Below are 20,358 nucleotides of genomic sequence, written 5' to 3' on the forward strand. Positions count from 1 at the left end.
CCTCCTGCTGATGTCACACTACTGGCAAAACCTTGTCAACATTCCAGTTCATTATCAAAACAGTCATACTCTGCATAACTTTGCCAGTAGGGATGTGCATTAAATGGATCTTGGATCTTGTGTTCCGTTCTAAGTTTGGGACAGAACACAAGATCCGTGGAGTGGTCCGCTGGAAAAACTGGTCATGCTGGTTCTTCTGACAGAATGACCCCATTCTGTCGGACTGTTCTGAGCACCATTTTGGACTCCAAAATGGTAATCTTCTGGCCTCTGCACACATGCACTGGCCATTTGTATGGTGGTGCTGACCACGCAAATGGCCACCAGGCATGTGCAGAGGCCAGAAGAGTGTCATTTTGGACTACAAAATGGCACACTGAATGGTCCAACTGTTCTGAGCTTGGAACAGGGTCCCTCCAGTCCAAGCCTAGAAAAGGCCCTTCATCTGAAGGGTGTTCTGTTCTGAGCTTGGAACACTTGGAATGGCCTGGTTCGCAATCAAATCAAGGTAATCAAGAGGGTGGTGGCTAACCAGCTCCAGGCGGTTTTGGAGGAAACTGATTTGAAATGGCTTTAGAACGGGCTATGGGGTTGAGACAGCCTTGGTCAGCCTGATGGATGACCTTTACCGGGGAACTGACAGAGGGAATGTGACTCTGTTGGTCCTCTTGGATCTCTCGGCGGCGTTCAATACCATCGACCATGGTATCCTTCTGGGTTGCCTGGGGGAGTTGGGAATAGGGGGCACTGCTCTGCATTGGTTCCGTTCCTACCTCTTGGGTAGATCCCAGATGGTGGAGCTTGGTGACAGTCACTCCTCAAAGCAGGAGCTGTTATATGGAGTTCCTCGGTGTTCCATTCTGTCACCAATGCTTTTTAATATCTACATGAAACCACTGGATGCTGGGTGCGTCAGGAGATTTGGTGCTGGGTGTTATCAGTATGCTGATGACACCTAAATCTACTTCTCCCTTTCATCTTCAGGAAATGGCACTCATTCTCTGGTAACCCGGAGAGACCATATTACGCCTATTTTGAAACAATTGCACTGGCTGCTGATATGTTTCTGGGCAAAGTACAAAGTGCTGGTTATTACCTTTAAACCCCTGAACAGCTTAGGCCCAAGTTACCTTAAAGAGCACCTTCTTCTGCATAATCCCCACCGCACATTAAGGTCATCTAAGGAGGTCCATCTCCAGATACCACCAGCTCGTCTAGTGGCGACTTGGAGGCGGGCCTTCTCTGTAGCTGCTCCAGGGCTGTGGAATGCGCTCCCTGCGGAAATCCGCAATTTGAATTCTCTATTAGCCTTTAGGAGAGCCCTTAAAACATATTTGTTTGGCCTGGCTTTCCAGGGTTTTAAAATCTGCTTTAATATTCTAACCTGATTTGAGGGCTTTTAATCACTGTAATTGTTTAATTGTTGTTTTAAAATGTTTTTAAATTGTTAATTGTTGTTATATTGTTTTTAATTTGTTTTAGCTCTTTGTTGTTTTAGTGGTTTGTTTTAATTGTAAACCGCCCTGAGCCATTTTGGAAGATACAAATCAAATAAATAAATAATAATTCCAACTGTGAATCGTTCTGTACATCCCTACTGTATTTGCCAGCACTTGCTTCCTATATGCTTTAGTGGGGCAAGAAACCCTTAATAACGTTTGAGCTACTGTTCAAAACTTCACCAAACCATTAAAAGGTGGCACTCCTAAACAAGCCTGACAGAGTAAATCAGTCATTTTAACCAAAATTTGAAAGAATTAGATGATACACCTGGATAAAGTTTGGACAAAAGAAGTCAATTTGTCAGTTTTCAGCACTTTTTAACTGCTGTAGCTGTGACATTTCTTATCAGATCTCCTTGAAATTAGGTACATTTGTAGACCTCACCAAGTAAAACACACATGCCAGGTTTCAAGTTATTAGCTCAATAGTTGTCATATTTATATGCACTAGAATATTGAGTCTTATCATTGCAGAACCTTTGTTTACTGCTTGCCTTACTAAAGGGGCACTCTTGTGCCCCTTTTATAAATTATTTCTAGTCTTTTAAGATGTTAATGATCTCAATGGCCTCATAATTAATGCCACTGGCTAGCTGTGCACTTTTTATGTAGAACTTTCTGCAGCATTTTTTGATTATGACATCATTTCCATCATTCTTTTTCATTTGTTGCTTTTCATTTCAGTGGCCCCCTATCTAAAGTTAGATGGAACAATTTAATTGCATTCAATGGGTCTTAGAAGTAATGAGTAACATTAGCTGGATTGGGACCACTGAGTTTTCATTTTTTCTTATTTTCATTAATATTATTTGTCATTCTTTATAATTCTAGTAACTCCCCTCTTACCTATGTACTATATTTCTCATAAACAGGACTATCTCATCTGTTAAGCTAAAATATAGGCTGACTAGTAGGTGAGGCCCATTGTTGACTGGGCAAAGTAATTTTGCATAGACTACACCTCTAGGAAAGTTCAAGACATTAAATATATGTAATAGAATATTGTATTAATGTGCTTGCAAAAGGGAAGTTTACAATTTGTAGGATTTCAACTTCAAACATTATTCATTTTATTGTATAATGACCATATAAGGTAAATTTGAATCATAATAAATTTGAAACTGAGACATTTCTTCTGCTTTTCTTGGGCATGATGTCATTTTGGAGTTTTTGAGCTGATTAAAGTGTTAAAGTTATTGAGATTAAAATTATTGAGTTAAAAAACATTAAGAATAAAATATCAATTCAGAATTTCTGCTAAAATGGTTTTTTTAAAATAAAAAATGTTCCCAAGCATATTTCAGTGGGGGAAAGTAGTGTATTCACTACTGATTTCAGCAGTAGGGTTGCATATGCAAAATTTGGTATCTGTAGGTCATCGGGAAGTATCACTTTATTTTGCACAAAGCATACAAACATATTATTCAAAATTTATAGTAGATGATCACATGTGTTTCAGCTTCATCCATTGAGGGGTTATGTCATTTATTTCCTGCAGCTACTTAGCATTATATGCATACAAGCCTCAGAAGACGGATGAGCTGGAGCTACGAAAGGGCGAAATGTATCGTGTTATTGAGAAATGTCAGGATGGATGGTTCAAAGGGACATCTTTGAGAAATGGCACATCTGGAGTCTTTCCAGGCAATTATGTAACTCCTGTTTCCAGGTGAGAGGCTATGGGAAGTCAGACACCTCCTGAGCCCAGTTACAAGAACAGATACATAGAAACAATAGCACTTTAGTTATTTCCATTTGTTTGCTTTTCCTATTGAAATTGCTTTCCATTTCATAAGACATTTTTTAATAACATCATCTTCAGGATGTATCTGCAAGAGCCATTCTTACAGGACGGGATGTGCATTTTCAAGGCATCTGATACGCAACTTGCAAATGACCTTGATCTCTGAGGCCACATCAGTGCCCTGGCTGCAGCTCGGTGGCAGACCACAAGCTTTGCCTCTGTGTGGCCTCAGACCCAGTGCTGGTCTGAGGTTGATGGTTTTTTAAATGTTTTTTAACATTTTATATTTGGATCTCTGATACCTGAGATCTAACCGAACCGGGCCAGTCGGTTCCATGCAGACTCGGCTTAGATAGTTTTGGGGTAGATGCTCCAATTCTGTGCAGCTTCTATCTATCTATCAGGAGTGCACTATAGGATGCTTGGGTTTTATTTTTATTAATTGTTCTTTTTTCTTTCCTTTTAACTATTTGTATATGTGCTTTTAAGTTTATGTGAGACGAATGGGATGGGAGAGGGAAATGGGCAAGGGGAACTAGAGAAGTTTATAAAACCAAAAATATTTCAATAAAGTGTTAACAAATAGGGTAGCTAGCTTCTTCTATCCTTATGACATTTACGTCCATGTTTAATCCAGGCTGCTTAATTTTTTTCTCCATTCTTTACTTTTTTCCTTTACCAGTTTCCAGCAGAGTGGATTAATTTTAATCTAGCCAATTCAAATTGTTTGTTTGATTCATGCTACAAATCACCAAAAAGAGTTGATCTAAGAGTTGATCTTAAATCACTGATCTAAGTTTCCAATTCATGTTATTTACTGAACAAGCATGCATTCTAATTGGTTGCAAAGTAATTATTATATATCTGTTTGCAACCATACTGTATATACAGCTTTTATACTACCCAGGGACATAGTTCAGAACTTCTGATCATACAGCCCACATGCCGTTTGCACGACAGAATTTTTATCTGCTTAGGTAAACAATTGTGAAATTAAGGATTTCTCTTTGGCTCTCTCTAACATATATAAGGACTCTATGTGCAAGAAACAGCACTTGAAAACAAAGGTTGCAATCCTATGTAAAGTGTGCTTGAGCCTATTGATTTCCATTTTAGGCACTGGTGATTTTTCAAATATGTATTTTGCATTGGATATTTCTTCTTTAGCTACTTATTTACAGTAATTATGAAGCAAAGAAGGAGGCCTGCCCTGAAGAAGTCTAGCAAAATTAGAAACTGCCTTGCCAGTCAGAGGCAGATTTAACCATGGACCTCGGGGACAAGGTCTGTGGCCTCCTGGGGGCCCCCCAAATGATCGGGGAGCCTCCCAGAGCTGCACTGCCCCCCCACCACTGCTCTGCACCAATATTTGCCATCTTCACTGCTAGGGGTGTGGGGTGAGCAGCGAGTGGAGGAGAACCCCACCACCGCCCCGTGCCTACCGCAGCAGCATCAGGAATTTTTTTTTTTTAAGATTAAGGTGAGCCTCACGATGGGAGGACCTCTGAAGCCCTTCAGGTCCAGGCTGCTTTTGGACCTAGGTGTGCCCCTTTTGCCAGTTAAAATTAGTCGCTGACATCCAGTAATATCGTGCTTGAGCTACTAACTCTGCACTAATCCTAGGAGGAGATGCAATTTTTGTCAATCTTCCCTTCTTTCTGAATCCCACTATGCTTGCTAAAAATATGTCCCTGAAGGTTGCACAACTAGGGATGTGCATGAACCGGCGATGGGCCCGTTTGGCAGGGAGGGTACCTTTAAGGAGCAGGGAGGGTGCTCTTTCCCTCCCCTCCCATGGTGTTTCCCCCACCAGCACTGTGTCCAAAATCTCTGCGTGGGGCGGAAGCGTACCCTCTTGCCACACTGGTCGGCATCAGTGGCCGGTGCACACGTGTGATGTGAGCACGCGCACCACCCACTTGCAGTCTGATGCCAGCAAGAGTGGCAAGAAGGTATGCTGCTGCCCCATGCAGCAATTTTGGACACAGCGCCTGCGGGGGAAATGCCAGGAGGAAAGAGCACCCTCCCTGCTCCTTAAAGGTAACCCCCTACTGAACCGGCCCACCCCCGGTTTGTGCACATTCCTAGTTGGGCACCCTCCCTGCTCCTTAAAAGTAACCCCCCTACTGCTGGACCAGCTTGAACACTGGACTGGTCCAGAGGTCCGGAAAAGGACCTCCAAACCAGTTCGTGTACATCCCTATGCACAACCCTCAAGAACATATTTTTGGCAGGCACAGTGGGCATCAGAATGAAGGGGTGATAGATGGAAATTGTCCCACCCCTGTAGAACCAGCGCTGTTAGTCTGGATGTCAGCCAGTGATCTCATACAGCTTTAAATTCATGTGAATGAAAATATGATAACTTGCCTCAAATTTAGCTCCTGTGTCTCCCTAAGATATTCTTACAGCAATTTGGCATCACAGTACATAATCTCAAACCCTGATTTTGCTGGAGAAAGCATGGAGAATCCTCTTGGGTATGGCTTGTCTCGTCTTGAATGTCTGTACATATCTGCACTTGTTCGTTTTCCAGAGTTCCTGCAGGAGCTGGTCAGTCAAGGAGCATTGCAGGAGGGTCTCCAACTGCGAAAAGTTCTCCAGGAGCTGCACACCCAGGAGGTCCAGCTCTTACAAACACTGCTACTGTTATCCGACCAGCTGTTCCAATCACTACCCCTCCCTCTCAGCCCCAGCTGCCTACAGCCTCCCCACAGATGAATAACTGTTCGAGGTATTCCTCCCAGCAAACGGTTATGCAGCCTCGCACTTCAGTACAAATGGGTACGTCAAGTCCTTCATGTGTGCAGACATTCCATTCTCCCAATCCGATATTATATCTCTGATGTACAAGCCACTGGAATCATTTTGTCTCTGTAGGTTTCCTCAGGAAATCTTTTGCTTTATTTAGAACCCAGCATGCAACAAGGATAGGCTTTATTTGCCTGAGGTATTTAGGGTAGTATTCATTGATTGTATGGAACTACATTTTGTTTATCAAGTTGTCCTGTTGCCACATCTGAATTCAGTTACAGCGCTTACAAATATTTGCACAAATTCATTTTGTATCATAAAACATCCTGCATAAGAGGGCTAACACTTCCAAATCCACTTGACAGGCACTGCATGGCTTTTACATTTTAAAACATTTTATTAAGCTTTGAAAGATGAAAGGTGTTTATTATGTAAAGCAAACACAAGTGATAAATTCAGAGATCTGACTACAGCTACCTTTTTAAATACATGTAAATAAAATATGCCTTTGTAGTGAACCTTTTTCCTAGATGGCATTGCAGAAATTCAAAGAAGAATTCCCTGCATACACATCCATACTACTTTCACAGCACTGGCAACAATAGTTAATTAAATATCCTTGTGGCAATTCAAAGGCTTTTCAGAGTTGTTTTCTGATGGCTGCCAATTTGCTTTGCTATCCTGCAGAGTTATCTAATTTGTCCTGAGCATTTTTAATTTATTTAACTCAGCATATGGCAGAAGTGCCACATTGTGGATGAGGGGGTTAATTGATTGTTTCAGTCCTAGAGTGAACAACTTGTGCTACCCCAGGGTGTTCAGGGAGACTAATAGATGACAGAGATCTAGCTTTTTAAAAATGGAGAATATGGTTTCATATATAATAAACAATACATTGATAAAAGCTATGCAGTAGGAAGTCAGAAGAAGGAATGAAATTCCACATCTCCTTAGGAGAATACTAAGGAGGAGAAGCCTTCAAAGATTTTAAAATTTCTCCTGGGTATGTCATAATGATGGGGGTATTGTATGAACGTCATACTGTATATGAGTCTGAATGTAAAGGAAGGTGAGGCAGCTTCTTGCACCAGGTGGGTTAATTCATTCTTGCAGTTCTGTAATGACCCATGAATCCCATGTGACAGAAACAACTTGTTGCTCTTTATAGTTTTATGAATGGAAGTGTTTAAAACTATACTGAAAATATCTCTCCCAGTAATAACTATCTGATGGAAAATGTCAAGTATGGAAAATAATACTGGTTTAAGATTACTTTGTGGTATTAAATGAGGTAACCTTCATAGCTTTTGTAAGAGGCTATTCCTACAGAACCTCATATCACCCTAATCCTGAAAACATTAGCTTGGAAATAAACTTGCTTCTAAATTAAGTGTACAGATAGTTTTGGCTGCAGATTGCAAAATGTATTCAGTCATTTGCAATGAATGCATGTCCCACAGATTTTTTAAAATACTGTTTATTCCATGTTTGATATTCTTAGTGTAACACATGGGTTCTTAAAGGCCCAAACAGCAATCAAATTTGCAAGAGTATTAAAAGTAAAACAAGTTATATAAGTATATTTATGCAAATATACATTTAGAGAAACAGTTAACATATTCTTACATACACACACACCCGCTCTTTTTCTTTAGAAAGTCCAATTTTTAACTGATCCAAACAGCTTTGGAACAAAGAAAAAACTGTCCAACTTGAAACTCCTGCCTTCTGAATTTGCAGACTTGATCCAGCTCCTCTTTTCTTTCAAGCACTTGCAGCTTTCCAGGAAGGCCCACAAGACAAACTCAAGAATCACAATGCCCTGCAATTAAATAATAGATACATATAGTAACAACAAAACAAAACAAACCCCCAGGCTGCACTTATAACTAAATACACATCTGCTTATCTAAGCAAGGGGTTCAGGCTGATTCAATTTCTGTCTCATGCATAAGAAAGACAGACATTCATTATCTCCCTCTGGGTCTACTCACAGCAGAGCTAGCCTCCCCCTAACCACACCCACCATCCTGAACCAAGTAATACACCCTATGGGGTGTTTACATTAACAGTGAGGCTTTTTAGTACAACTTTTGATATTATAACTTGAGAAGCCAAAATTCCAGATGGTAATCACAGAGCTTAGGTGCAAACCCGACAAAGCTAGGCTTTTAAAAATCCTATTCATTCCAACTGGACTTTTAGAAGTGCTGAATTTGCATGGCTATATCATGCCCCTTGCTATTTTGATAATGTCAGTAGTCACGTTCTTTCTTATTGTGCCTTTTCCCCCTCCTTTTTTTTTTTTTAAACTTTCTAGTGGTGCATACTTCTGTGCAGGCACAGGACCGGCCCACAGCAACAGTTTCACCATTGAGAACCCAGAATTCTCCATCCCGTCTCCCGGCAACTGTGGTCAGGCCACACTCAGTGGTTTCTCCACAGCATATCCATCATTCCCCTGTGCATGTCATTCCTGGAGCACAGTGTGCCAGGCCCATCATTCCTCTTACTTCAGCAGCAGCCGCTATTACTCCTCCCAATGTCACTGCCATCAACCTGAATGGAGAAAGCGGGCCCATCAGCAGCATCACAACCTGCAGTCCAACCAACACAGCCTGCAAAGCAGAAGAGAGGAAAAATGAAAAGGTAATTTACTTCTTTGGTGTAGCAAAGAATCAGAGTGGAGCAAGATTTATTCCCTTCCCTAAAAATACAAGGTTCAGTGAATGGTTAGGGTTTCAACAATGCTGCAGAATTGCTAAGCTAAGCAGCTGCAGACCTCGATGGCAGACCACTAGAGCCCAATGTATAAACAGAACAAATACAGATAGAGAGAATCGAAGGTGCTGTTGGTTAGCATCTTTAAAATGGTTCTCTCTCTCTCTCTCTCTTTGTAGAGAAGTTTGTCTGGTAATCATCAGGCCTGCTTTTCATAGGCTGCTCTTATCCCTTGCTGACTACTATCTATGGAGAAATAAATAACAAGGCCTCTGAAAGTATCTGGCTATCATCTTCAAAAATTTAATTGATTAGAAAGGGAAAGTGGCACTTACCAAGTGACTGGTGAATGAGTAACAATAGTTTTTTAAGCTGAGCATTTATGGCCTAAAGCTATTTACACAGTTTGTATTGATTTATTTTTGGTGCTGGTTGGTTGAGTGCCCACCTGCACACAAGAACTCAGTTGAGGTCTCCATCTGCTGTCTTTTCCTCTTCTAGCACTTGACATGCTCTTTGTCTAAATCTTTGAAACAGCACAGAAAGATATCCAAGGAGTGTCACAGCCTTCATCACCATATGGCCAAGTCAGACATCTATCTGCCTAGTTAAACAGAAGATGTTATATGAGGTTCAGGCCTTGGGGGCTTGCAGTCAGAGCCATAATAAAACACTGACTTGTAAATGGCTGAAGCTCTATACAGTAATGTTAAACATCTCCACTTTCAGAAAATTGCATTGCCTTGCTTCAGTGAAAAAGAGAAAGAGAACGGGATTAAATATGACTCGTTGCAATATGTGATTGATACATTGTAGGTGCAAGCTTTTAGGATTCAGCCTTAGGAGTAATATTTTAATGTCAGCACATTAAACGTGTTGTTAATGAAAGCTAGTGTCAAGCTGCTTTAAACAAGCTCAGCCTGTTAGGTCTTTAACAAATGCAGTATTTTGCTTTCGTACAGAGTTTACACTTTGCTAACAATCCTATACATCAGTGCTGAAGCCTGTTTCAGTGGAAATTTATTGCAGAGCTTGCCTAGAACTGTATAGGAGGAGGAGGCCTAGATTTTCCTCTTAACTTGTGGTGTGTGTGTGTAGATGTGCTAACAGGGGCGTAGCAAGGTTGGAGTGGGCCCAGAGACAAGATTTTAAAATGGGGCCCCCCCACTCAAAGTCCAGGGCCTCCGCACACCCCAGGCCCCCAAGGATTTAAGTCTGATATTCCAAAATAAGTATGCTGCCTGGAAATACATTTCACTGAATACACACACGCACACGTCACAATATACAGTGATATACATTGAGTACTATACATTTGTTTTACTTTTAATGCCTAGAACACACTAGAAAGATGAATGATTAAAATGGGCCCCTCGCTGCAGATTAGCCAAGGAGACTTTCAACCATGCAGGGTGAGCCTATGTTTGTTTTCTCAGAATTCTGAACAAATTCAGTCAAGTTTGATTGCAGGAGGTTTTTCACAGGAGGCTTTTAAAGCCCTTTAACACACATCTCCTCTGGAATAGAGGTGCTGCATTCACATGTTGGCCAGATTTACCCTGAAGTCCCTGCAAGTTATTGGGGAGCAGTTCACACACAAGAAAAATAAAATAAAATAAAAGCAGAAGGCATGCTTCACAGTTCTCACTCAGACCTTCTGGGTTGCAAAACAACTTGAACATAAGTGCATTTATAAATGAATGAATAAAATAAATATAATACTGTTTCTTCCAGAAGTTTTTGTAATTTTCTGCCATGAAACAAGCCACTTATAGGACTTTTTAGATAGTTTTTTTTAAGCCAGCAAATTTTCCAAGCTGTTTAAAAATAAATATTCAGAGACTTCTCAGTCCCTCCCCCCCATATCAAAGCCCTATGGCAAGCAGATCCCTATATATCCGGGTGGGGGTGGGGAAGGTAACCACCAAAAGGAGTTCACACTCTACCTGGCAGCAAGGGGTCTTCTGCTGCAGAGACCAGTGGTGGCCACTCTGGCTGCCTCCTCCTTCCAGGCTGGCTTGGGCCCTACTGGAGTTCAGGCTTCACAGAGGCCTACAGGAGGCCTCCGTGGAAGCCCCGCCCACCCGCCGATCAGCTGAGAGGCGGGAGAAAAGGAGCTCTTTGCAGCTTGCCTGCTGCTTCCATTGCCGGCCAGGAGAACAAGCTGGAGAGACGGCGAACAGGGCAAGTGGCTGAGGGGCCTTGGGGCTGGGCAGGGGGCAATGGGGAGTCACGTGAGGTGCCTCTGGGGGGCCCCTCCAGGCAGTGGGGCCCCCAGACAACTGTCTCCCCTTGCCCGATCGTTGTTACGCGCCTGTGTGCTAAAATCCACATTTAGAGATCTGCTGAGTGTGCTGAAGAACATCTAATGAATCGGATGAGTGGTCAGCTTCACAGCTGGTCACTGAAACTAAAGACACTGAGCTTTTATGTGGTTCATTTAGTCACCCTTCTTGAACGTCTCTGGGGATTTTTGTAGAACAAAAGGACATGGACATCACATCTCATATTCAATGCTTAGGAGTCTTTCTTTCCAAATAATGAGTTCCATATACTGGCCCATTATATTTAGCCTGTTTACTTTTTAGACTTTTACATTGCCATACAGCTAAAAGCACTGATGGGTAATAAGTATCTTTTAAAATTATTTATTTATTTGTTTGTTTGTTTGTTTATTCAATTTAATATACCACCCTTCCAAAATGGCTCAGGGCGGTTTACAACAGAATAAAAACAAGTAAAACCAGTTAACAATTAAAATCAAAACTATGAAAACAGAATAAAACCAATTAAACATTCAAACAGCTAAAACCTCTGGAAAACCAGGGCAAACATTAAAACAATTAAAACTAATTAAAAACCCTGAAAGTCCAGGCCAAACAGATGGGTTTTAAGGGCTCTCTTGAAGGTCAGTAAGGAATTAAGATTACGAATTTCTGCTGGGAGTGCATTCCACAGCCCAGAAGCAGCTACAGAGAAGGCCTGCCTCTGAGTCGCCACCAAACGAACTGGTGGTAACTGGAGACAGACCTCCTCAGATGACCTTAACGTGCGGTGGGGATCATGTAGAAGAAGGCTCTCTCTAAGATATCTTGGACCCAAGCTGTTCAGGGCTTTAAAGGTTTTAAAGATTTAGTTGTTTTGAAATAAAAAAGGAGCCTGTAGGACAAGTAATGAGTAATGCAATCTAAGATCTGTAAACATGTATTCAAAAATATGTTCATCACTGGATATTTTGGGGAAACAGTTGTTATGTCATCTTCTAGTTATACTGTGTCATTTTCATCACTAGTTATATTACGTGATGACTAAAACTATTTGGAGTAGGCTCAACTAATTTGCAGGGTTTTCTTCTGAAGAAGAAAAATAGGAAATAATTTGTATAGTTTCTACTATAGAACTCATTCCAAAATACAGACCTCTTCACTCTCCCTAGTGTGATGACACTAGTGACAAACTTTTCAAACTTGACAAAGCCAAAAGCCACACCCTAAACCCTTCTACAAGCTCCTGAACTGCCTCATTGTCACCAGCTGTTCTTGTAAGAGCAAGCATGAATTGTCCCATTTGCTGATCAGAATCTACCCTGGTTTGCATTTCAATGGGAGACTACATGTGTAATAGGGATGTGCACAAACCGAGTTCATGCACTGGTTCAGCACTGTGGGGAGTGGAGTGGCAAGTGGGATCTTTAAAAAAGAGGAGAGCAGGTCCTCCTTGCCAGCACACATGTGGCGTCGTTAATGATACTGCTCCTGGGGGAATTGGCAGATACCCTTGACTACCTTTGGGCTTGTGTGGAAACAAGCAAGTTTAGATGGAGCAGCTCATTTTCAGAATAAATGTGTGCAAAGGTTCTGTCACAGCAGGGTCATCCATAGGGCGGGAGCGACTGGGGCGATTGCCCCAAGCCCCACGCTGGCACAGGCCCCACTCTGGGCACACTGCAGTGCAACCTGCCCTCCTCTCTCCCCCATTCCCAGCCACTTATCTTTCCCCAGCACAGCACAGCACAGCCAGAGCCAATCTTTTGTGTGGATGTGCAGCTTGAAAGGCTCCCAGGCAAGCTGCTAGAGCTCCTTCTCTCTCCACCTCTCACCTGTTCAGCATGTGGGTGGGGCTTCAAGAAAGGTCTCCATGCAGGCCTCGCTAAAACCTGAAGCTCAGGAAGAAAGGAAGGAGGCAGGCAAAGTGTCCAGCGCTGGCTGCCCTTGCCCACCACAGCTCTCTACAGACCCTCTGCCCTGCCCTGCCCAGCCTTTGCCTGCTTAGTGATGGAGGTATTATGTGATTATGATGTGGCTATCCCCTTGCCTTGAATATTTAGGAATTGGCTTGCCATAGGGCTTTGGTATTGAGCAGAGATGTAGGGCAGGGTGGGAGGAATAGGTATATTTAAATTGAAGTGGTTTGGACAAATTGTTGGTGAAAATACCCATTTAAAAAGTCCTATAAGTGGCTTGTTTTATGGCAGAAAATTACAAAAATATCTTGAACAATATATAATATGTATATTTATATATAAATGCACTATGCTCAAATTAATTTGCAACCCAGAAGGTCTGAGAAATATGAAGCATGTATTGTGCTTTTTATTTTTATTTCTTTAGAAATGCATTATATGTCCAAGCTGGTTGGACATGTCCAAAAACTTCACTTACACTATTTACACTGTATGTCATTGATCAGTACGATTCTGTAACAATATGAAATGTTAAGGAGGTCCCACACATGCTGATTCGCCCCCAGCCCCGCACTCCCCTAGGGATGGCTCAGAGTCACAGAAATGACTGACAGAGAGTTTGAAGTTCAAAAACAGAATCTGGTTTATTTAAGAGTTTTGGGGTACAGGAAAGAAATCTTCATTAGCAAGCAACGCAATATTAACTAACAAAAATAACCAGGCTGATAACATTAATAGTACTAAATTGAAGCTCACAAGGAGGCATTTTGGCTTGAGATCCATATTAAATCCACCCAAGGCTGACCAGAGAAATGGTCTTAGAGAACAGCTTTGGATTTAAAGGAAGCAGAAGAAGAGGGGAGCCAAAGGCTTTAGAGCAGAGATTAGTTATACCTAAGTTCGTCATGGGCCCGTGATGTCACAGGCATGCAATGCTCCATACTCAAACTGCACCAGTGCGCCAGCCAAGGAGACCCACCGGCACCCACCGCTGCCATGGAAGAGGTGGCGGTGGCCTGATCCGCTCAGCTCACCCCCCACCCCAGTGATGAAGAGGAGGAAATAGCAGTGGGGCAGCAGCAGTGGGGCGGTGGTGGGGCAGCAGCGGCAGGGCTATGGGGAGGCCCCTAGATCATTTGGAGGACCCCCAGGAAGAAGGAGCAGCGGCAGGGGGAGGTATGGTATCCTTTAAAAATTATTAAAGGGGGGGGGCTCACAGTGGCAGGGCCTCCAAAGCCCTTCAGGTCCAGGTGCCAAAATTACCTAGGTGTGCCCCTAACTCCAATCCATTTGGATTTAGCCATCCAAATTCCTATAAAGGAGAAAGGTTTTGTTAACTCACTTTATTCCCAGACACATCTGCTCCTGAGTAAGCATACCAGCCTGCTTCTTAAAACCTTTCAAACAAAACATCTCTTCTCTTTTGCTCATTTAAAAAAAACAAAAAAAAAATGACTGTAATTCAATTTTCAATTTCAATAGAGAGTTTTTTGAGGTAAGCCAGAGCCCCTCAACAGACTTCATACAATAGCTGCTCACAGAAGATGGCTAACTGCAGAGCTAGTCAAATCTGCATACCTATTATCATAACTAACCTCCGCATACATATTATCATTTTTATTTCAATGCTCAGCAGAGCTGCGCGGTACCAGGGACTTTGCCTATACTTTTGCTCCGCATTTTAATCAACTGCTTGTTCACGGTTGTAGTCTGGTACAGCTGCTGTCCTTTCACCAACTTTATGACTCATGTCAGCCTGATGAAAGAGGGAGCAGCTGCAGAGATATAGAGTGCCTTTTCCTTATTCTAACATTCTTCTTTGTGATCTCTGTGCTTTTCGTGCTATTGGGTATGTGCCTGCGCAGAGCTGCATCTTGGTCCTTTCTACAGCTTTACCTTATAAGGAATTTTTGGTGGGAACCTTGTCCCCACCCACCCACCCCCCGGGGCTGCTTCACCTCTTCTCCTCAGCCTTTCGTTGACCACCTCAGTAAGCATATCTTCAGGTCTTTTATCCAGTCTGTGGACTTGCTTTGCCTGAGGGGAGAGAGAGAGAGAGAGTGTGTGTGTGTTTATAGAACTAAAACTCTTTCTTAAATCTCAAGCCTAATTTGTGGTTTATGGAGGCCATAATAAAGTGTTGGGAATTCCCTCTGGTAAGAGAAACCCTTTTTCATTATAGCAGAGTGCACAGAGTCACAACACAGGGGAATCTGGTTAGGCATGTGTGTATGCTGAGAGTAAAATAACTTGGAGCCAGTTCATAGTTTCAAATCAATATAAGGAGTATTTATTATAGAACTCCATTCTAGATAGTAAAGTGAAGAGATAGGATCTCTAATCTGTCTTGCTAGCTGGAAGCAGATGGATTCTGCATCTCTGTACACATGGTGTAGGGAGAGAGGAGCTTGCATGTTGCAAGGGAGAAGGAAGGGAAGAGGAAGTGGCAGGAAGGAAGGAAGGAACAAAGTCCCTGAGATTAACAATCTACATATCAAAGGGATAGTGTCAGAGTAGTAGAGAAGGGATGACCAATGTCTTGACCCTCTAGCCCGCTCACTCACTAGTCTGTCCTCCTATGTCACTGAGACAAGAGACAGTGTATAGTCCTTCACTTCCAACATAAAGGACTGCAAATCTCTGCTCAGAGTCTATCCACTTAAATTACTGATGCTATCCACATATCATAGCAGTTGGCAAAGCCACCTTTGCCTGATCCCATTGGAGTTCATTCAGCTCTGACAACAGCTACACACATGGTTTTCTGTAGAGGGATACTGTTGGATGCAGTATGTAAAGAAGCAACCTGGGCATCTCCCTCTACATGCATCAGACACTACACTCTGGACCTATGAGCCAGATCTCACGCTTCCTTTGAAGCTGCCTTCCTCGAGTCTATATCTGCATAGGCTGCACCTTCCATCCAGGTAAAATGGTATTTGGTATGATCCCAATAGTGGATATCCACAGAGATTATGAAGAAGAAAGCAGGTTTCTTACATGTAACTTTAATTCATCAAGTGGTCTTCCATGCATCCACACATCCTACCCTTCTCCACTGCAGCAGCCTGTCATGACTTAACACTGGGTTTATGGCGGTTGCTCAGACTGAAGAGAAGAGGTGGAGCACCCCTTAGGAGGGGTGGGGTTCCCACAAAATTTTATTTATAAGGTAAAGTTCTATAAAGTTTCAAAATGTGGTTCTGTGCAGGCACATATCAAATGGTGTGAAAGCAGTGCACACTAAAAGAATTACGGCTGCAGGTAAGAAACCTGCCTTAGTGAAAAGTAGAGCAGAGGCACAAGATAAACAGGGTTGGGATTAGAGGTGGGCAAAACTTACCTGCCTTGATTCCAAATGGATTTGGTCTTTCCAAGCCTTTTCAGATACCGTATTTTTCAGACCATAAGACGCACCTGACCATAAGACGCACCCCCGGATTAGGGGCCGAATCGGCCCAAGATACTGCCGCCGCCCGCCCACCCGCCTGGATTAGGGGCCGAATCAGCCCAAGATACTGCCGCCGCGGCCGCCGACCGCCCGGATTAGGGGCCGAATCGGCCCAAGCTACTGCCGCCGCCGCCGACCGCCCGCCCGCCCTCCTAGCTGCCCGAGTCCTCACCACTTCAGGGACCCGCAATTGGAGAAGGAGAGAGGAGCTTGCAAACAGAGCTCCTCTCTCTACAAAGCCTCGGCCCGAACTGGCGCTTTGGGCGCAAAGGACGCCTGGGAGTTCCGAAGAGCGTCGGAACTCCCAGGCGTCCTTTGCACCCAAAGCGCCAGTTCGGGCCGAGGCTTTGCAGAGAGAGGAGCTCTGTTTGCGAGCTCCTCTCTCCTTCTCCAATTGCGGGTCCCTGAAGGTGGTGAGGACTCGGGCAGCTGGGAGGGCGGTCGGCGGCGGCAGTAGCTTGGGCCGATTCAGCCCCTAATCTGGGCGGTCGGCGGCCGCGGCGGCAGTAGCTTGGGCTGATTCGGCCCCTAATCCGGGCGGGCGGGCGACAGCATTCGGACCATAAGACGCACCCTCATTTCCCCCCCACTTTTTTTGGGGGGGAAGTGCGTCTTATGGTCCAAAAAATATGGTAATTCTCATAAGCAGTTCAGGCTTTTCCTAAGAGTCATCTGAAAACTGGAAAGATCACATTCATTCAGGAGTTCCCCATCCACCTTCTTCCGTCCTATACCTTCCTGACTACAGTTTCCCTCTTCTCTCCCACTTCCCAAACTTGTCTTGTGAGGGGAGGCAGAAATTAGAATCAAGGGACAGTGGAGGGCCCAGTTTTAAGTTCTCATTTTGTTCCCAGTAATATGATGGAGGCTTCCAAGCATATTCAGAAGCCTTCCATAACCACTGAGAACAGTGGGATTCCTGACTGTTCATTGGGCCAGAAGGAATGAAAATAACACAACCCAGCATTCCCAGCTGCAATTGAGACTTTTTAGCATGTTTGGAATCTCCACTGTGTTGCTGGGGACACAATTGAAACCTAAATCTTCCACTGCCTCCAGCCTTCCCTGATGCCAGTTTTACATTATCTCCTTTTTTAAGGTAAGTTTGGAAAAGAGGTGATGAGGGAAACCAGTAGTCAGAAAGGCTGGGAACTGTTGTGCTGAGCTGAACTAATTGTGAGCTAAGTTCAGTTTCAGAGGAGAGTTCGGCCCAACTTATGGTTGTCCCAGCATTTCCAAACTGGGGGAGTTCATTACCCCTGCCTTCCAATTCTAAAACCTAGTGACATCCCTACCTGGAATAGGAGCAAAGCTGGACCAGGCCAGTTTTGAAGGCAAACTGATTTTCTACAGAATGCTAGAATGTTGACACAAGCAAAGCAATAATGGAACACTCTAGAAAGCAGAAGAGAGGAGCTAAACTATGAGAGCATTGCCTGAAGTTAAAAGTGTGACAATAAATGAGAAGTCTCAAGTAGGAGCAATGGGCCAATTGTCTATGCAGGACAATTTAACAGGATGATATAAGGGAGGATTAGCAGAAGAAGCAGGACCAAAAAGAGAAATTTAGGAGATACTCTGGGAAGGAAAAATGCCAGTGAAGTTGGAGATGTTCAGCACTGTTGAGAAGAAGACTAATCCCATTGTTCAAAATGTCCTATTTCACTCTGTTATAAAAATGATTACTACTGCTAAATAATATTTGCCTAGTCTAAGAGGAAGCATTGAAACAACCCATTTACCAGAGACAGGGTCACTCCTACCAATAGTACCAAGACATAGAAGAGGTAGAATGAAATTTATAACCATGTGTCAGTGGCATCATTTCTAGAGTAGAAATTGCATCAGTTTCTTGTTGGAGATAGAGTTCCAGTGCATCGACCTTTTGCACCAACTATCCTAATGACCACTAGGGGCATTGGGAGTAGAGGTAGTTAGTGAGGGTCTCCTTACCTGACCCTGCTTGCCTCTACTCTATGACCCCTGCCTTGACTCCTTGGGTACATCCTGTAGTGAGTCAGTCCTCTTCCTTTGCTTCTAGAGAGAAGATGGAAACATCTCTCGCTCTCTCTACCTATCCATTATGGAGCTGATAGATAGGACTAGGCCTTTCCTATCTCAAATGTACTTCACCGATAAACCTATTTGGTTTAGATTGTACAACAATCTCCATGCAAGTTTTTTAAATAACTACAACAACTAGATTCTGCACTCTACTCTGTAACTAGAGTGGGTAACTTCTTTTGGCACTTTGCGAAATAATCACAAACCCCAACATTTATTTCATCTAATAACCTATTAATTGTGTGCATCAGTGATTATCCGGAGCTACATACAAACACATATAAAACCAATGCTGTCATTTAAGCATACTGAATTTCTTCCCATTCTCTGAAGGAATAGGGTGGGAAATCCTAGTTATAAAATTTATCTGAGCCAATGCATAGTATTTGTTAATGTCATCAGTTGAGGTTTTCTCATCAGCTAGGTTAAATATTGCCTGATAAGATAATTATAAACTAGTTTATGGTTTCATATCAACCAATTATTCATATGACTGTCATAATTTCGCTAATGGTTGCCACCCCAGATAACTAATTTTAATGAACGGATGTGGTTCCAACAGCTTAATCTGATAAAGTAAATCACACTGGGTAGTTTAAGCACTTCATTATTCTTTCTGAAAAATCTACTGGTTTGGCTTTTGATGAGAATGTTGATTAAACTTCTCCAAAACATCAGGCACAGTGACTGTTAAAGTGATGAATAAGTTGTTGCTTCTTGGAGCAGTTCATTAATTTACCATAAGCTACAGTGTGTCTTTATTGTTTTCTAATAGCAGAATTTACCCCAAACTATTTGAAAAAAAACTATCTGAAATAATCATCTGTTCTCAGTGAACAGTAAAGTGTTGTTCAAAGTGTTGATCGTTACTGAAGGGGCTTACAAGATTTGATTTCCATAGCCCTATTCAGAAATTATGTTGTACCATCTTATTTATTATTATTATTATTATTATTATTATTACTACTACTACTACTACTACTATTGCTATTTACACAGTCAGACAGGCGTTATTGACTGGTTTGTTTTAGCCAGACATTGAGTCCTTCCCAAGGACCTGGGATGACTGAATTTTATTATCAATGTTGTTGCTGCTATTATTATAGATATTGTCGCAGAATATAGGGTGTTCCCAGTAATGTTGCTTTTTGTAATTGCCTGGTGGTGATTTCTGAGGCCCTTATAGTGTTGAGGTGCTCTTCAAGTTGTTTTGGAATTGCACCTAGGACGCCAATTACCACTGCGATTATTTTGGTCTTCTTCTGCCACAGCCTTTCAATTTCAATTTGTAGAACTTTGTATTTTGTTATTTTTTTCTATTTCTTTTTCTTCTATTCTGCTATCCCCTGGTATTGCTATGTCGATTATTTTGACTTGTTTTTCTTTCTTCTCGACTACAGTTATATCTGGTGTATTGTGTGGCAGATGTCTGTATGTTTGTAGACGGAATTCGAATTCGAACTGGTTCGAACTGGTTCAGACACCCTAAAATTGGTAGAATGGTAGCTGGCACCCAGGGGTACCTGCCACCCAAACCCCAAAGCAATCGGACACTCGTACGATTTTTTATGAATTTTTGAAAATTATTTCTATTTTAGCAACCCATGGAGGTGGTTGGCACCCTCGCTCTGGGCCCCCCCAGCCCCCCCAAGTGCAGTTATGGGGCTGCTGAAACCTCCATTCTTCCCTATGGAGAAAAACCTTAAAGCCACTTGTGGGGTGCTGGGGTGTCCCAGAGTGAGTGGTGGTCTAGTGCAAAGAGGGTGCCGACCACCCCCATGGGTTGCTAACCCATGGGGTACTGGGTTTTGTTGTTTCTGAAGTGTTCTGAGTGTAGATTCTTTGGTAGCATATAAGATTTTCAATGACAAACCATGAATCCACTCTCATTGCTAACCTTAAAGACATATAAACTTCAAAAATCACTTAAAAATCAGCT

General features: G+C 42.7%; 1 protein-coding gene and 1 long non-coding RNA gene across 7 annotated transcripts in view; one reads left to right on the top strand and one right to left on the bottom strand.

Annotated features, from left to right (window-relative positions):
* The window catches only part of SH3RF3 (SH3 domain containing ring finger 3), a 334,223-nt gene that overhangs the window by 285,425 nt on the left and 28,440 nt on the right, over positions 1–20,358 (top strand). For all 5 annotated transcript variants that reach the window (XR_008319086.1, XM_053307321.1, XM_053307322.1 and 2 more), the window contains 3 exons: positions 3,001–3,171; positions 5,783–6,030; positions 8,321–8,649. Coding sequence is in view for 4 of the 5 variants with exons in the window: in XM_053307321.1 (XP_053163296.1) it covers positions 3,001–3,171; positions 5,783–6,030; positions 8,321–8,649 (748 nt within the window). In the remaining variant the exon portion in view is untranslated. The remainder of the gene's footprint in view (positions 1–3,000; positions 3,172–5,782; positions 6,031–8,320; positions 8,650–20,358) is intronic.
* On the bottom strand, positions 6,384–10,821 carry LOC128349957 (uncharacterized). 2 transcript variants are annotated; one of them, XR_008319088.1, is made up of 4 exons: positions 10,668–10,755; positions 9,170–9,325; positions 8,514–8,618; positions 6,384–7,822 (listed from the first exon to the last, which is right to left on the bottom strand). It is a non-coding gene; the product is annotated as an uncharacterized LOC128349957 (long non-coding RNA). The 2 variants fall into 2 exon arrangements; XR_008319087.1 differs by lacking the exon at positions 9,170–9,325 and having other exon boundaries at positions 10,668–10,821.

The sequence above is a fragment of the Hemicordylus capensis genome, chromosome 3 (assembly GCF_027244095.1).
Source record: "Hemicordylus capensis ecotype Gifberg chromosome 3, rHemCap1.1.pri, whole genome shotgun sequence".
Classification (NCBI taxonomy): Eukaryota; Metazoa; Chordata; class Lepidosauria; order Squamata; family Cordylidae; genus Hemicordylus; species Hemicordylus capensis.